Here is a 17,578-nt window from a genome sequence, read left to right on the forward strand (position 1 = left end):
AAGCACTGGAGTTAGAGCCAGAAAACTTGGATTAGAGTTTCTGTTTAGGTCATTTCTTAGAGGTATGGTCTCGGACAAACCAGTTAACTTTTGTGATCTTCAGTTTAATATGTAAAATAGGCATAATAATGCTTTTCTCATTATATTACCAAATAAAACGGACAGTTCCCTTCTTCTGAACGTCACTGCTACATCTGACACTCCGTCACTCCTTCCTTCTTGAACTCCTCCTCACTCGGCTCCAGGACGCCATTCTCTCCCTGTTCTTTCACATCTCTGACCGTTCCTGCTTTGCCTCTCTCCACTTCTTGGATGTTGTTTGCCCCCACATTTCCATCTTTGCCCTTTTCTTCTCACATTACACCTTTTCTTCAGCGATTGAATACACTTTGGGAGTTTAAATTACTTCTGTAGCCTCATCTCTCTCCACACCACTCTCCCGCTCTATCACCCATACTGACACACTGGCACATCTCAACCCTTTGCACAGCTGGCTCCCTCAGCTTAACGTTCTACCATTCCCTTATTCTCTTAGCTACTTCCTACTCATCCTTTAGTTTTTAGGTTAATTGTCTCTTTTCTCCAGGAAACCTTCCTTGACCCCAAAAGACTGGGTTAAGTGCTCCTCCTGTGTGTGGCCCTAGCATCCCCATGTTTACCCCGATTGTAGCATTTACCAGAATGTATGGCAATGATCCACTTTCTTCACCACCTCCTCTGTCAGAATGCGAACTCTTTGAGAGTAGAGACTGTATTTTACACACCATTGTATCCATAGCACTTAGCGTGTGCCTGGCTTATAGAAGACATATATAATAACTGTTTACCAACTAAGTAAATCCTGCCAACTTCAAGGTGAAGCATTTTATAAACAGTTAAGGATTGTCTGGATGTAATGTATGATTATCATTATGATTATCATTATGCAAGAATACGATATAAATAGAATACACCATTCATTACACAAATATTTATTAAGTATCCACTGTGTGCCAGGCACTCTGCTAGACACTGAGAAATACAGCACAGAATAGACAGACACTCCCCCTATTCTCATGTTGTTAACAGAATCTGGGCCAAAACTCTCAACAGAAGCCTTGGAACAGGATTTTAGTGGTCCAGTCTGCTTTGCCATCTGCAGACACAGATAGGGTTCTAACATCGACCACAGTTGGTACAGAATTGAGAGGCAGCATACACCATACCCCAACCTTCCAGTTAGACGCCTAAGATCAACAACTTCCACTCTCAGTCCCCATTTTGTACTTCTCTTACTTCCACCCACACTTTCATCTGTACATCTGCTAGACTTTATGCTCCTTTCGCAGATTACAGAGGATTAGTTCCTCTGAGGTGCCCAGCTCAGGCCTGTTAAATGATAAATTATAGTTTAAAATAAACCCCAAAAGTCATCATGGAAGGATTTTCAATATCCATGTAGTAATCATAAAAACTAAGAAGTCTAAAAGATCTCATTCCTTTGACTCAACGTTTACTCCCTTAATAAACTGTCTGTACTATATTTTTAAATCTGCTGTTGGACATTTACAGAGGATTTGTTTTTTTTTTTTTTTTTGAGGAAGATTAGCCCTGAGCTAACATCTGCCGCCAATCCTCCTCTTTTTCCTGAGGAATACTGGCCCTGAGCTAACATCCGTGCCCATCTTCCTCTGTTTTATGTGGGACGCCTGCCACAGCATGGCTTGAGAAGCGGTGTGTAGGTCCACACCTGAGAACCAAACTGGCGAACCCCAGGCCACCGAAGCAGAACATGTGAACTTAACTGCTGTGCCACCGGGCCGGCCCCCACACTTACAGAGGACTTTTAAATTACTCTCTTGGAAACATATTCTTAAATTCCAAATATCCATTCAATCTTTGACTCATTTTATCATCTCCTCCCACTTTCATGCTTTTTACACGTATTATTAGTCAACGTTTCACTTACTAGGCTATAAACTCATGTGGAATTGGCTGCTTTATTTAGCACAGAGGCCCCAGGCCTTCCTTCTATTTTATACAGTTATGCTTACCAGAAATACTATTATATATTTAGTATCATACAAATACTATTGACTTATGCTTACCAGAAATACTATGTATATGTTTAGTATTCATATGTATCACTCTCATTTTGATTAACAGACTTAAAAAATGAGAAACTATAAAATTCAAAATACTCACTTTAAAAGTTTTCTCTCCTTCAGAATGCTGACTAACATTTTCAAATTATCAAATCTTTTCAGTAGGCACCAGAATCCAAATGTGGCGGGGACACAAAGTTACCTCAGTTGCTACTGGGAAGCTAAATTAACAGTTTCTTCAGAGCTCTTCATGATTTTAAGTATACATAATTAGTAAAATGAGGTTTATAAAGTTCCAGAGTAACTTCTAGCCATGATTCTTTTGATTTCTAACAGTCACAGCTCGCCATTCTTTGTGCCTTCATCCAGGCCTAGCAGGCTGTCTGCTCAACCACTGCCTTCTCTCTCCCTCTGTGCTCCTTAGCTCTCGTCTATGCCTCCAGCTCGGAGGATGTCAACTGCAGCGCATCAGAACTCTCATCTGCCTTGTCAGGCCTTCTGCAGGTTCCCTTGGTCCTTCTGGTTTCCCTTGTCTCCTCCCATTCCTTCAACCTCCCATCTGGACAAATGTATTCAATAGCCTGTTTCCACCTCCAAGATGATTTTTTAGCCGCTTCCTTACCAATGAAGTATTTTCCAAAACTAATTATAATAGAAATGGCGATTTTCTCCACTTCACCCTGAGCATGGATGTTTTTCCCCTTCAGTCCCTGACACCTCTAAATGTGTTTAGGTTTCTAGGTGTATCCGGCATAAACTTAAAAAATTTTTATATTGTTAAACATCGTAGACATATCAGTCTTATCTATCTCTATTTAATTTTCATTATGGAAAATTTCAGACATATACAAAATTAGAGAGACTAATATAATGAACCCCCATATACTCATCACAAAGCTTCAACAATTCTCCACTTTTTCCATTGTTTTCAACAATTACAAAGTCTGTTTCATTTATTTTGTGCAACATCTACTGCAGGATAAGACACAAATATTTTATAGATGCTTTAAATCCTAAGCACTATGCAGTACGTCCTCCTACCCCCTCAGTAGTATGCCTCGAAGCAAACCTCCTAACTCTTGCCTTTTATTCTCTCTCGGGAAGACTTCAAAGTAACCACTAAAAGAAAATGGGTAAGTCCTCATTTAATGAAGTCATTAATAAAATTAAGTTACATATATAAATGAAATGTAAGGATTTTTTTCAAGCTACAATATATTAGAGGAAAGACCTGGAGTCTCTATACTGAATAAAGGAGAAGGGTGGAAACTAACAACTGAATCTCTCTTACGTGCCACACACTACGTGGTTTCCACGTTACTTCATAAATTTAGCGGTGATGAGTATGAAGAACTAAGAATAAACTGGAAAAGATGAATGAGCTAAAATGAATAAATGTTTATTCATTCAAGAAGCATTTATTGAAGATCTTTCTACAATGCGCTAGACAGAGCATAAGGCCCTATATATAGAAAGATGAAGAGCATAAAATATCTCTTTTCATGGAGCTATAGTCTAGATGGGATAAAAGATAATTACCAAGAAAATATAATAAGGCTTAAATTTTTAGTTAGAAACTAACTTATTTAAGTAACATCTGAAAGTGGGTAATAAAAATAAGCTCAGTGACATTAAAGAAAATGCCCCCACTGGAAGAAAGGCTGCGAATTAGAAGAGTGGGTCTCAAAACTTTTTGGGCTCAGGGCCGAATATCTGGACCTATTACTGAGGACTAGAGAGTTTTTGTTTATATAGATTATATCTATAGATATTTAATGTATTGAAAATTAAAACAGGATTTTCAAATATATACTTATTAAGTTATTTAAATTAATAATAACAAACCCATTATATGTCAATATAAACACATTTTATGAAAAATAACTATATTTTCCAAAATAAAAATAATTAGTAAGAAGAGCGGCACTGTTTTACATTTTTGCACATCTTTTTAATATCTAGCTTAATAAAAGACAGGTACTCTCATATCTCATTCAAACTGTTGTGACACGTTGTTTTGACTGAAGTTTATAAAGAAAATATGGCTTCACACAGATATGTGATTGGAAAACGAAGGACTTTATAGGCCCATAAAAGGTCACGGGGACTCCCAGGGACTCTAAGACCACATTCTGAGACTTACTGAATTATAGGAAAGAACAGTCTATCAAGTCATGTCAGGTCCCATTGTAAAAAGGGTGAGCAGTCCCTCATTGCATTTTAGAACGCTAAATGAAGATTAGTTTAACGACTCAATTCCTATACTCAGTAACCTGAATTTTAAAGGATTTTATATCTGGAATCTCACAGACTTTTCTTAATCTAGTATTAAGTGACTTTTCTTCTGTCCAAGCAGACAGATGCAATGTCCTTGGCCACCCTAAAGGGGCAGCAGCAACACAACAATTCAGCCCCACTGCACTTTTCTAAGTGTCTGAGATCTCAGGCAAGCCAGCTGAATTATCATCAAGACTAGTAGAGAGAAAACACTGACCAAAGGGTCAGCTTGAACATGTGGCTCATCAACAAGAGTTTGGTCATAATAAAGAAAGCTGGGACAATGAAGAGATGAAACAAGGCCATTCTAGCACATTCAGATCCACGTTAAATGAAGACAACTAAGTATCTATCACAGGTTTCAGAGGGAATATTGCAATATTGCTATAGCCTGCCCATGATTTATCAAAAAGCTTGTATTTTTTTTCACATTTGACAGATTAGGTCTGTATTTCTAATATAGCATTTTTGTGAGAAGGACAACCTACCGTATGCCAGACATTATGACTGGTGATGGGATATACAATGTATGAGATAGCCTTTGAAATCAAGTTGCTTTCTAGAGTGAAACAGATGGGACCACAAGTAATTATAATACAAAGTAGTAGGTGCTATAATAGCAGCATATACACACGGTTAAAGAAACATGGAAAAGTCATGGAAAAGACTATGGAAGGGTTAAGCAGGGAGCTGGGGTTAAGGAAGGTTACACAGAGATGGTGACATTTGATTTAGACCTTGAAGGATAAGCAGGATTTCATAAAGTAGAAAAGTGGGTAAGGGCATCCAGGGAAACAAAGCAACATGAGCAAAAACACCAATGTCTGACAATCCACTGCAAATTTGGGGAGCTGTAAGTTGTCCAGCGAATCGACGGTAAAACTAGAAAGACAGGCTGGGCACAGACTGGGAAGATTCCTAAATGCCACATTAAGAAAAAGTTTAGACTTGATCCTATAGGCAAGGGGGGGCCAGCAAGGGATTTTTAAGCAGGAATGTGACTTAATCTGGTATGCATTCTAGAAAGAAAAAAGAGACTCTGATAGCAGTGCAGAAAATTGGAGTGAAATGGGGAAAGACTACAAGGAGGAGGACAAATACAGAGGGAAGATGAGTGCCTGAATTAAGAGTGGCATTAGGAATGAAAAGTTGGAGGAGACACCTTAGAAGTGGGATTGACAGGAATGGTGACCCATTCATCCACTTATTTAACAAGTATTTATTAAGCTCCTACTCTATGCCAGGCCCTATCCTAGGCTATGGAGAGATCACCATGAACAAAAGGACAAAGTCTCGGCCTCTAGGGAACTGACATTGTAGTGGAGGCAATATCGTAAGAACTTTGGCCAGTTAGATTTGGAGGGGAGAGGTGAGGAAAGGAATACTGTCAAGAATTAACTCCAGGGGCCGGCCCCGTGGCCAAGTGGTTGAATTCACCTGCTCCACTTCGACGGCCTGGGGTTTCGCTGGATCAGATCCTGGGCGCAGACATGGCACCCTCGTCAGGCCACGCTGAGGTGGCATCCCACATGCCACAACCAGAAGGACCCACAAGTGAAATATACAACTATGTACCGGGGGATTTGGGGAGAAAAAAAAGAAAAGAAGATCGGCAATAGTTGTTAGCTTAGGTGCCAATCTTTAAAAAAAAAAGAATTAACTCCAGGTTTCTAGTTTGAGCAAATGGGTGGACAGGGTTACCATTTATTGAGATTAAATTTAAAAGCATGTTTGAGGGGTCAGAAAATGAGTTCAGTTTTGAACAGGTTTTACTACCTGTCAGAGTTACATGTGGGGTCTGGTCATACATGATGAAGAATCATGGATTTTTAGGACTCATCATCTAAGGACTAAAAGATCACTTAGTCCAACCAGCTTCATTCATCACGTGAAAAAACGAGAAGCACAGAGAGATTCGCTGACTTATCCGAGGCTGCAAGTTGTTCAGTAGCAGGAGAAGGAACTAGACTCCAGGTTTCTTGACTTTTAATTAACTACTCATTTCCATCTAGCATTCTCCATTTTTTACCTAAGAACACGAAACCTTTTATATATATACATATATATATACATATATATATATATATATATATAAAATATGCCCAATGGTAATACTAACATTGGTAACAACTGGCATAGCAATTAGTGAGACAGACTTCCAGAAGTTTTTGAAAATGATTTAATGGCCTGATAAAATATGTTTCAAGAACAGGATATACTTTTGGGCTGTTATAAAATAATTTCCAGGGTGAATATTAAGGTATGAAGCTCAGGCTGTGAGACAAGATGTAAGTCTCACAGAAGAATATAATATTAAGTACAACAGATCTATCTTAAAATATGCATGCTAATGTTTCTGTTCTAGAATTTCATTGAACCTGTTTGACCTCTAAATTTTCTAAATTTAATTAATTTTCCTTGACTTTTTTTAGATTTGCAATTAAAATATTTCAAGACGGCAAATAACGCAGGAAGAAGAAAAGAATTTTAAATCCTACCTCTCTATCCTTTATAATGAACTGTTTTATTGTGTTAATGTATTATCTCCTTTTTCAAGGAGAACAGAATTCTCAAGACAGTGACAGCTTTAAATCTGCATTTCATTAAACTCAAGTAAATTCTTTGTCTCAAATTTTAAGAAGGTTTTAGACAGAACACTTAACCATATACTACAAGTCAGTGTTAAAACCTACCTCTTTACAGCCGTTGGAACAAACAACGTTGTTTTGAACTTCATAAAATAGCCTAAATTTTTCACTTGTACAAGAAATGTAAATTTAAATATAATGTAACTATTACATTTAATTAATGAGGGTTTTAACCTTATACTTTAAAATTTATATTACAAAATCTGATCACAATTCAAAAACATGAAATTACATCCAATTTTACCCATCAGAAATAGTAAGATTTGTTTTCTCCTGCCAATACACAATTCTTCCCTGATAACCAAGAACCTTATTTTCAAGCTTCCTTGACATTCTTCTGTATTAATAATCTATAATATTTTGCATTCATGTGACTGTATTTTTCAAAGAGGATTCACCATACCATGAGCCTCTGAAAGGTAAGCACTGTGTTCTACTCCATTCTTTATCTTTACTGTCTCACACAACAACTAGGACACAGTACAAGCTCAATTCATATTTGATAGAGTGGATGAATGACAAAGAGGCAACAAGAAAACTAATCCAAAATCAGCCCAAGTAAAGCTTATGATTGAAATCTCCAAAACAAGGGCCGATGATGAGGATGCATGAATGAATGAATAATAGAAAATAAAATAAAATGGAGCAGGTTTACATTAAACTAGATATCACGAAAAACCAGACATTCGGGGCTTTAGGAAGTTGGCTTCCCAAGCTAATGGACGTGGTCGTCCATGGAGGAGCTGGTCTCCTCACCCTCTGCAAGTGGAAGACAGCTTTCCGATGAAGGACACAGCTGGGACTGGGAAGCCCCAGGCCTCTGGCTCCAAACAAGCGGGTGGGGTGAGGAGGCAGAGGAAGGTCAGGAGTTAGCTCTTCTTTAGGACCAATCTCTAGGCGTCGCAAAAACTCTCCTGAACGCTTCTAAGACGGCGAGGGAGGCGGATTGTTTAAGGGTTCCTAGGAAAGATTTTTTTCCCAGAACTATCTCCCCTGTGCTTTTTAAAATCTCAACAGTTAAAATATTTTATTTGTCTTAGTTAGAAATACATGGTCCCTTCCAGCTCAAATTGACACTAGCAATTAGTGTCCAGGAATGTTAACCTCCTCTTCCCATTCCCATGATCACATCATTTAAGAGAAGGATTGCTAACCAAGAGGTATGTAAGACATTGGAAGTCCAGGTTCCTGATGCCAAGTCCAGCGGACTTCCCATCATATCCCGACTTCAGATTTGCCGTAACACTTAGATCAGGGACTCAAGTGCATACTCAAGTGTGCGGGCTCAGGTACTGCAAATGTAATGTAAGTTAATGTTACATAGCAGAATTGACAGGTAAGGGAAATGAGTGATGACTAGTTGTAAAACAATAGGGAACGTTGGAGACTGTGTCAAAATGAGAGTGTGTGCCCTGTCTGAGGGGGGAGCCACTACTTAGATCCAGGGTATTGTTGCTATGCAGAAATGTGGATCCAGTTTTATCAAGATCTTTCAATTTTTCAAGAAAGGCTAGAAATCCATATTTTAATATAAAATGTACAAGTTTTTATGTATGTCTGCGGCTGAAAGTGGCTTTTTGGCTGCCAATTTGTGGCCCTTGATCTAAATGAACAGACAGCACTGAGAAAATGGAAAAAGACAAAGGGGAGGCCTATTTTGGCCAGAAAGAGGGAGGCAGAGTCAAAGGGGAGGAAAGGACGGGAAAGAGGCACAGAAAGAAGGTGGAAGTCAAATTTCACTAACTTCAAAACCCAGCCGAGGGAGCCCCAACCTCCCTGTCTTCTAATCGGAGATCAAAAAGGAAGAGATGACAAGACGGAAAAAAAGGAGGAGAGGGCAGAAAAAGAACCAGCTATTGAACACTTACTGGATGGCAGATGTATCAGATGCTTTCACACAGGTAGCCTCGCTGAGATCTGGCAACTCAAAAAAAAAAAATCCTATGCATCAGGAAAAGAAGGAAATCTATCAGAATATTAACAGATGTGTCCGATTTTGAGAGCCCCTTTTCCATTCTCTATAACTTTTCTTTCTTTTGAGGAAGATTAGCCCTGAGCTAACATCTGCCGCCAATCCTCCTCTTTTTGCTGAGGAAGACTGGCCATGAGCTAACATCCGTGCCCATCTTCCTCTACTTTATATGCAGGATGCCTACCACAGCATGGCTTGATGAGCAGTGCCATGTCCGCACCTGGGATCCGAACCGGCAAACTCAGGGCCACCAAAGCATAACCTGTGCACTTAACCGCTGAGCGACTGGGCCTGTCCCCCATTCTCTGTAATTTTTAACCATATATATAATATGGTGGTATTAACTTTATAATAAAAAACAAATTTGACTAAGAGTTAAATAAGTTGGATTTCTGGGTAAAAATCCACCCCTCCAGAGTGTAGAAAGTATACTACCATAATTCAAGCCAAACTATGCTCTGAATATTTAAATAGAAAAAGAAAATATAACAATCCCAATTCCAGGTTTGTAAATAATACCTAATTTTGCAATTATAAAACCAGAAGAAAGAGAACATGAAAGAAAGAAATGACCACAGAGTAATCAAATAAGAACAGAAAGTTAAGAATGTTGTAGGTCATTTCCCCTCTAAATTATAAAGCAGACTACCAAGACGTTTTCTGTGTGTGCGTGGCCTACACACTGTAAAACATACTGAGGCCTCTCTTCTGTAAAAGCTTGGAGACATCTGCCATCTGCGATATACTTTTCTACGTTTACTGCATTGTTCGCTGCCTTTTAGGCATGAGTCTTTATTTAAACAATGCTTTAATTTGCCTTTAGGGTGTTTCAAAGATAGTAGGTTTTATTTATTTTCCTAAATGAAGTATGTCATTTCAGGCCAGTCGAGTTCTAAGCAATCTAAATCCCCAACTAATCTCTTCCAAATATACATATTCAGTTTTCATTCTCTTCACAAATGAAACCCTAACCTAAATACTTCAAGTGTAATTTCAGGGGAAAAATACTGTTCAAAAACCTAGATAATGCCTTCCTTCGTTGATGCTAAATATAGGCATCTCAAGATGACATACATTTTGACAATGATCAGTCTTACATATCAAATTTTCAAAAATAGCACAGATCCCAATGTAAGGTGGGCAGGAAAAACTGCTATTCACTACATTTCAGCTTAAAATGGATTTAAAAGTGTGAATCTTCTATTAAAACTGAATTACATCAATACCGTATTGAGGGAAACTGGATTTAAAAGAATTTTGTTGTGGTTTTCCCTTTGGGCTCTTTACAGGAGTTGTTGCCTATAAAATACAGAATTGCTTACATTAAAAAAAATTATTCCAGTCAAAATACAAAATATCTTCAAAACAAGGGGCTACTGGCTGTCAAGAGGAATCTTAACTAAGTACATTAAATATCAAAGTCCATTTATACTAAATAGGCCTCCCCAAAACCCTGTCCCTCAGTTTGATTAATTATGCATTTTTCCACCTTACCATTGCTCAAAACTCAAAAGAATGTCACAGACTTACGTGTATTCGGAGTTTTCTTACGGCAGCGATTTAACCTGTAAAAGGATTGGGGGGCAAATAACGTGGTTCACTCAGTGACGTGTGACTAAGATGGTATAAATACTTAAGTTTATTTAATCATACTACCCAACACATAGTTATGTTGTGACTCGCCGGCCAATGGGCCCGTTACATGAATTCATTAACAAAATTTAGCTGATGAATGATGCTCCCATTGCTTCGCTCATGGAACTAATTTCTTTCTTATTATGGCTGCTTCTTTTCTGCACCTGCCTCTTTCCCAAGGACAGACATTTTGTTAGGACATATCCTTATGCTATTTTTACCTTGTTGGCCTGTCCCCCTCCCTCCCCCATGCCCGCCCCCTTCCAACTCTCTTTGTTCATGTTACGGACCTTAAATAAATATAAAATGAAGACCTCGAAGCTATTGCAATAATCAGCTAACCTCTCCAACTGGTTATTTTCTTTACAAATGCCAATAATAGGTGTTTAGCATTTGCAGACCGTTTCACCGTCTACAAACACAGTTGGAATGGCTTGGAGTTTTCAAAAATATACACAAGGGAGGTCTCAAGAGGTGACTACATTATTCACTCCAACTTCCAGCTGAAGTTGCACAACCCCCAACATCCCACCTCAGACAGAATCGCGAAAAAACCGTTTGGAGGGAGAGGGTAGATGATAGGCTGTTGTCACATTTCACTCCCCAGCCTCCACAGGGACAGATCAAGAATGACTGAAAATCACAGGCAGCCCGGCGGAGACGGCGACGGCGCCGGGGCACGTGGTGGGACCACCTTGAACTTTACCCAGACCCCAAGGGTAGAGCAAAGGGCCCGGCACCCGCTCCGCTCACGGAGGGCTCTTCCCCTGCAGGAGTCGAGGAAGCACCCGAAACTCAACAGACAGGGCGCAAGCGGAGCAGAAAGGGGACCGGGGCAGGGAAGCCACCCCGAAGCCGGAGGCCGGTGAATGCAGAGACAGCGAGGCAGACCCGGTCCGCACCCCGCCGAGCCCGCAGGACGGGCTCCGAGGGCCGGTTCGCTCGGGCGCGGGAGCAGCGCGGGGCCCCAGCGGGACGGAGCCTGGCGCGCTCCGGGGCTGCGGCAGAGCCCGGCCCGCAGCCGGCGATCCGGGAGCGTCGCCCTGCAGCCCCGCCCCGCCCGCGGGGACCCGACACCTCCGTCTCCGCCGCCCCCGCCCCGCGTTCCCCCGACTCCTCTCACCCGCCAGCGGCCCGCGACCCGCGAGCGTCCTGGTTGCGCGGAGAGGCTGCGCGCGTGCTGCGCCTGGCGGTGGGCAGGGGTCTGCGCGCTCCGGCCGCCGCCGCCGGGAGCTCTCTGGCTGCCGCCGCCGCCGCCGCCGTCTCCGACAGCAAGTTTCCATAAAAGTCCTGGTGCGCAGCCTGTTCCCGCATTCCAGGCGGGCCCAGCGCCGGCTGCAGCTGTTCCAAAACACAAGGCCAGTTCCCCAACCCCCACCTCCGCCGTATCGCCCGGGGAGGGTGGAGAGTCGAGGAGCAGGGCGGCCGAGGGGGCGGTGGCTGCCAACTTTCCGCCGGGACCCGCCTGTTGCCCGGCTCTGGGTCGCTGACCCCCTCCCCTAAGTCTGTTTCCACCTCCCGGCAGGGGCCAGGGACGGGGAAGGAGTGATACTGAAATGGGATTCATAAACAGGCTTGAGCTGGCTCCCAGCGACCTACGGCTGGTTTGCCCTGGGCCCCATTTCTCGGCTACTCTACCAGTTCTGGTTTCTAACCAAGAGGCCAAGCCACTACCTTATTTTCCCCTTGGGCCTACTTGGGCCTACTTCTCTTTTCTTGCTGAGAGCGAGGGCAGCAGTCAGGGTACCACTTCATCTCTCTGTTGCTCTCCCTTTCTTGGCTCTGCTTTTTAACTCCAAAGAGTGGTTGATAGACATGTAAAAGAATGAAAATTGACCATTCTTTTTCACCATTCACCAAAATAAGCTCAAAATGGATTAAAGACCTAAAGGTGAGACCTGAAACCATAAGGCTTCTGGAAGAAAACGTAGGCAGTACACTCTTTGACATCAGTATTAAAAGGATCTTTTCGGACACCATGCCTTCTCAGAGAAGGGAAACAATAGAAAGAATAAACAAATGGGACTTCATCAGATTAAAGAGCTTCTTCAAGGCAAATGAAAACAGGATTGAAACAAAAAAACAACCCACTAACTGGGAAAAAATATTTGCAAGTCATATATCTGACAAAGGCTTAATATCCTTAATATATAAAGAACTCTCGCAACTCGACCACAAAACATCAAACAACCCAATCAAAAAATGGGCTGGAGACATGAACAGACATTTCTCCAAAGAAGATATACTGATGGCCAATAGGCACATGAAAAGATGCTCATCATCGCTGATCATCAGGGAAATGCAAATCAAAACTACACTAAGATATCACCTTACACCCGTTAGAATGACAAAAATATCTAAAACTAATAGCAACAAATGTTGGAGAGGTTGCGGAGAAAAAGGAACCCTCATACACTGCTGGTGGGAATGCAAACTGGTGCAGCCACTATGGAAAACAGTATGGAGATTCCTCAAAAAACTAAAAATAGAACTACCATACGATCCAGCCATCCCACTACTGGGTATTTATCCAAAGAGCCTGAAGTCAGCAATCCCAAAAGTCCTGTGCACCCCAATGTTTATTGCAGCACTGTTTACAATAGCCAAGACGTGGAAGCAACCTAAGTGCCCATCAACAGACGAATGGATAAAGAAGATGTGGTACATATATACAATGGAATACTACTCAGCTGCAAAACAGAACAAAATCATTCCATTTGCAATAACATGGATGGACCTTGAGAGAATTATGTTAAGTGAAATAAGCCAGCGAGAGAAAGATAATCTGTGTATGACTCCACTCATATGAGGAATTTAAAACTATGGACCAAGAACAGTTTAGTGGATACCAGGGGAAAGGTGGGGTGGGGGGTGGGCACAAAGGGTGAAGTGGTGCACCTACAACACGACTGACAAACATTAATGTACAACTGAAATTTCACAAGATTGTAACCTATCAATAACTCAATAAAAAAAAAGATTAAAAAAAAAGAGTGGTTGATAGAGAAAAGTGGAAGAAGGACAGGAAGGAGGAGGAATAAAAGAAAATGATATTTATATAATCTTCCACCTTTCCTTAATTGAAGGCAAATCATCTCTGGTCTTCCTAAAACTACATAAAATATCTCCGGAGATTAGCCGCCACGACCTTTTCCACCTGGCCCACCAGCCTGTCAACTGAACCCATCAGACAATCCATGTTAAAACCTGAAACGCTCACCCAGAGGGGGCATTTTTCCAGTGGGGGAGATCTTCGATTCTTCACTGCGTGCAGAAAATGAAATTAATTAATTAAAAGTTGATGCTTCCACACAGATACACCAGTGTCAACCACTTCCCGCTTGCAGCCCTGGACAGTGGTACTCAGATCATATTTTCAGGGATGTTGAAAAGGCCTTCTGCTCTTAACTATAACTTTTCTTCTCCACCCCATCGCCATACACCGTTTACTCAGGATGGAAATTCTTCTAAGACGTGTAAGCCAAGCCAGCCCTGATGGCCTAGTGGTTAAAGTTCAGTGCCCTGGCCAGGCTCCACAGCTGGGCTCGCAACTGCCACCTGTCTGTCAGTAGCCATGCTGTGGTGGTAGGGCACATAGAAGAACTAGAAGGACTCACAACTAGAATATACGACTATGTGCTGGGGCTTTAGGGAGAGAAAAAAAAAATAAGAGGAAGATTGGCAACAGATGTTAGCTCAGGGCGAATCTTTCCCAGCAAAAAAATAAATAAATAAGTGTAAGCCATTCATTTTTCAATTAGAGAAAAGTTCTAGATTGGTCATTAAAACAGCTATTTAAACTTATTCTAATACAAGATAGTGATTGATAGGTGGCCTGGATGATCTAGCTTGCCCCTGCTTCCTTCAATACTATCACCTTGACCTTCTTCAGTTCATGGAAATTCCCATGGTCATTCTGGCTGCAGGGCCTTTGCACAAGCTGTTCACTCTGCATGAAATCCTTTCCCCCACTCTTCACCAACCTAACTTCCACGTATGCCTTTGCTGTCCGCTTAAATGTTGCTTTCTCAGGGCCAGCCCTGTGGCGTAGGGGTTAAGTTCACACACTCCACTTTGGATCCCAGGCACAGACCTACACACCACTTACCAAGCCATGCTGTGGCAGGCTTCCCACATATAAAAATAGGGGAAAATGGGCACAGATGTTAGCTCAGGGCCAATCTTCCTCAGCAAAAAAAAAGAGGAGGATTGGCAGATGTTAGCTCAGGGCTAATCTTCCTCAAAAAAAAAAAATGTTGCTTTCTCAGAGAAGCTTTCCTTTCACCCCAGTCTATGTCAGTCCCCCCTATTATAAATTCTCATTCCACCCTTTTCCTCCCTACACTTATCAATTATAATTATACATTTATTTTTACAATTTAAAGAAGTGCGTACAAGCTCTCTTAGCTGATATCCACTCAACGGATTCACCAGATTGAACAAAGCTCTCCATTCTTCCTATAAAACTCTGATAGCTACCCACAGCATGAAAGGCCTACTTCTTCTCCCACCAATTCAACATTCATTCATCATTCATTCAATAAATATTCAGTTCTAGATACTGAGGATACAGAGTGACAAAAGAAATAAAAATCTCTGCCATCAGGGAACATAGATTCTAGTGGAAGAGGGCAGACAGTAAGCAAATAAACTGTGTAGTACTTAGTGACAGGCAGTACGGATAAGGCAGAGCAGGGAAGCAGGACTGCTGGGCCTGGGGTGGGTGGATATTGTACTTTTAGATGCAATGGCTAGGGAAAGGCTCATGTGAGTAAGTCTTGAGGATAGTGAGGCAGTGAGCTAGTAAATGCCTGGAGATGCCTGTAAATACAAGCCGTGTAAACACCTGGAGACATCTGGGGGAAGCGTGGTCCAGGGAGGGGTCCAAAGGCCCCAAAAAGGATCCTGTCTGCCATGTTCTAGAAGAGCAAGGAGGCTCGTGTGGGTGAAGCTGAGTGGGCAAAGCTGGAATAACAGGAAGTGGATGGGGCAGGGGACACAGCGGAGGCCTGCCCAGCGAAGCGAGGGCTGTGGCGTTTACTCTGAGTTAGAAGGGCAGGCATGGGTGGACTTTGAACAAAGTAGTGACATGATCTGACATACTGTGAACATGTTCATTCTGGCTGATGTGCTGCAAATAAACTAACTGAAGAGTGAGATCAATCAGGAGGCGTCCAAAATAACCAGGAGGGCAGGTCGTGTGAGCCTGGACCGAGGCGAGAGCTGAGAAGGTGGTAGGAAACGCTTGGCACATTTTGTTTTCTTGGTACATTTTCTAAGTACAACTGGTAGGATTTTGGTAACAGATTGAATGTGAGGTGTGAGGAGAAGTTTTTGGCCTGAGGAACTGGAAGAAGGGAGTTGTCATTTACTGGGATGAGAAGGACTAGGAGGAGGGTCGGGCTGGTGCGGTCAGATGAGCGTTGGACATGCTACGTTCAGGAAGAGTATTAGAAACCCAAGGTTTGCCAATTTGCATAAACAACCCTTGTATAAGTATCATGAATCAGTTGGGTTTGTTCTCAAACTTGAGTATATCAGTTGCATGTTACTGAAATTACATAAACATTACAAAAAGGAAGAAATATAAAAGCAAAAAGAAAGTTATAGTTTTTATAAAAGTTAAATTGAATGCTTTGAAGACTCGATAAAGGCTACAAAATTACCATCAAGCTAGGTGTGGGGAAGACAACTGTAAAAGATTGGGCTCAAAATTATAAAAATCTAAAGGGAGTCAGCACACACTGCTTTTCATGTAAACTTTTTTTCTTTAAGTAAAGGAAGGTGGAAATCCCAGATGATGATTTAGAGGTGTAATTTATGCAACAAAGATATTTGGAATACCAAGTGGATCCATACTCCAAGAAAAGGCCTTGATTACACCAAAAGATTGGCCAAAGAACGTGCACTTATTCATTTAAAATTAAAACGTCTACCTGATCTACATATAATTTATTACTATTCTCTGCTGTGGTGTCCATCCACCAAGATGACCCCAAATGATCCTTCCTCCTGGTATTCACACCCTCGCGTAATCTCCTCCCATGTTGTGTCAGGGTTGGTCTGTGTGACCAACAGAATGTGGCACAGGGATGGTATGTCACTTCCAAGTCTAGGTTATAAAAGATACTGTGTCTTTTGCCTTGATTTCTCTTGGATTACTCACTCTGGGAGAAGCCAGTTGCCATGTTTTAAAGATACTCAGGCAGCTCTGTTAAGAGGCCCACGTGGCAAAGACCGAAAGCCCCCTGACAGCCACGTGAGTGCGCAAATCTTGGGTAAATCTTGCTCCCTTAGCCCAGCCTTCAGATGACTGCGATCTTGGGAGAGACCCGAAGCCAGAACCCCTAGAACCAGCCATTCCTGGGTTCTCAACCCTCAGAAACAGTGTCCAATAGTGTTTGTTGTTTCAAGTTGCTAAATTTTGGGATGACTTGTTACACAACAAAAGATAACGAATACACCTGCTTTAACCTACTTTTTTTATTATCCATCTTCTACCACATGAAGCAGCCAGTCCTTTTTGAAGTCCCAGGGCCTATTCTCTCACGGAGCGTTATTAAATACAAGAATTAGCAAAGTTCTGAAAGTCCTATATTTCCAGGGCTTTCAAATGTCAAAGTGCTTCTTTATATTCAATATTGTGGTATTATTTCAAACACAGCAAATTATAAAAGTTCTGGAATTTCCTATATATAAATGTACTTTGTGAAAGGCTTTTGTGACACATAAGAACCAGTTAAAAGCAAACTTGAGGTGGTATTTGATGTACCAGTTGCTTTGCTGTGGCTTCTAAGTAAAGAATAAAAAGTGTCATAGAAGGAAGCTTTCCTTTTTTTCCTCTACTGGAATTCAGTCCTTCCCTACCCAAACGATGGTTACTTTTCACTGTTCAGAGGCAGGAAAAAAACAAAAAAAAGAAGCTCAGCCTGATCAAAGATGTCAGTAGCACAAGGAGAGAG

General features: G+C 41.5%; 1 protein-coding gene across 14 annotated transcripts in view; it reads right to left on the bottom strand.

Moving 5' to 3' along the window:
- The window catches only part of NEXN (nexilin F-actin binding protein), a 43,681-nt gene extending 31,274 nt beyond the window's left edge, over nt 1-12,407 (bottom strand). For 2 of the 14 annotated variants that reach the window (XM_070591960.1, XM_070591961.1), the window contains exons 1-3: nt 11,740-12,407; nt 10,512-10,546; nt 8,878-8,950 (exon numbers count right to left, since the gene is read on the bottom strand). In XM_070591960.1, coding sequence (XP_070448061.1) covers nt 8,878-8,950; nt 10,512-10,546; nt 11,740-11,930 — 299 coding nt within the window. In that variant the 5' untranslated portion in view covers nt 11,931-12,407. The remainder of the gene's footprint in view (nt 1-8,877; nt 8,951-10,511; nt 10,547-11,739) is intronic. The other 12 variants (XM_070591957.1, XM_070591958.1, XM_070591968.1 and 9 more) reach the window with 9 other exon arrangements.
- Between the last annotated feature and the right edge of the window lie 5,171 nt (nt 12,408-17,578).

Source organism: Equus przewalskii, chromosome 24, assembly GCF_037783145.1.
Source record: "Equus przewalskii isolate Varuska chromosome 24, EquPr2, whole genome shotgun sequence".
NCBI lineage: Eukaryota > Metazoa > Chordata > Mammalia > Perissodactyla > Equidae > Equus > Equus przewalskii.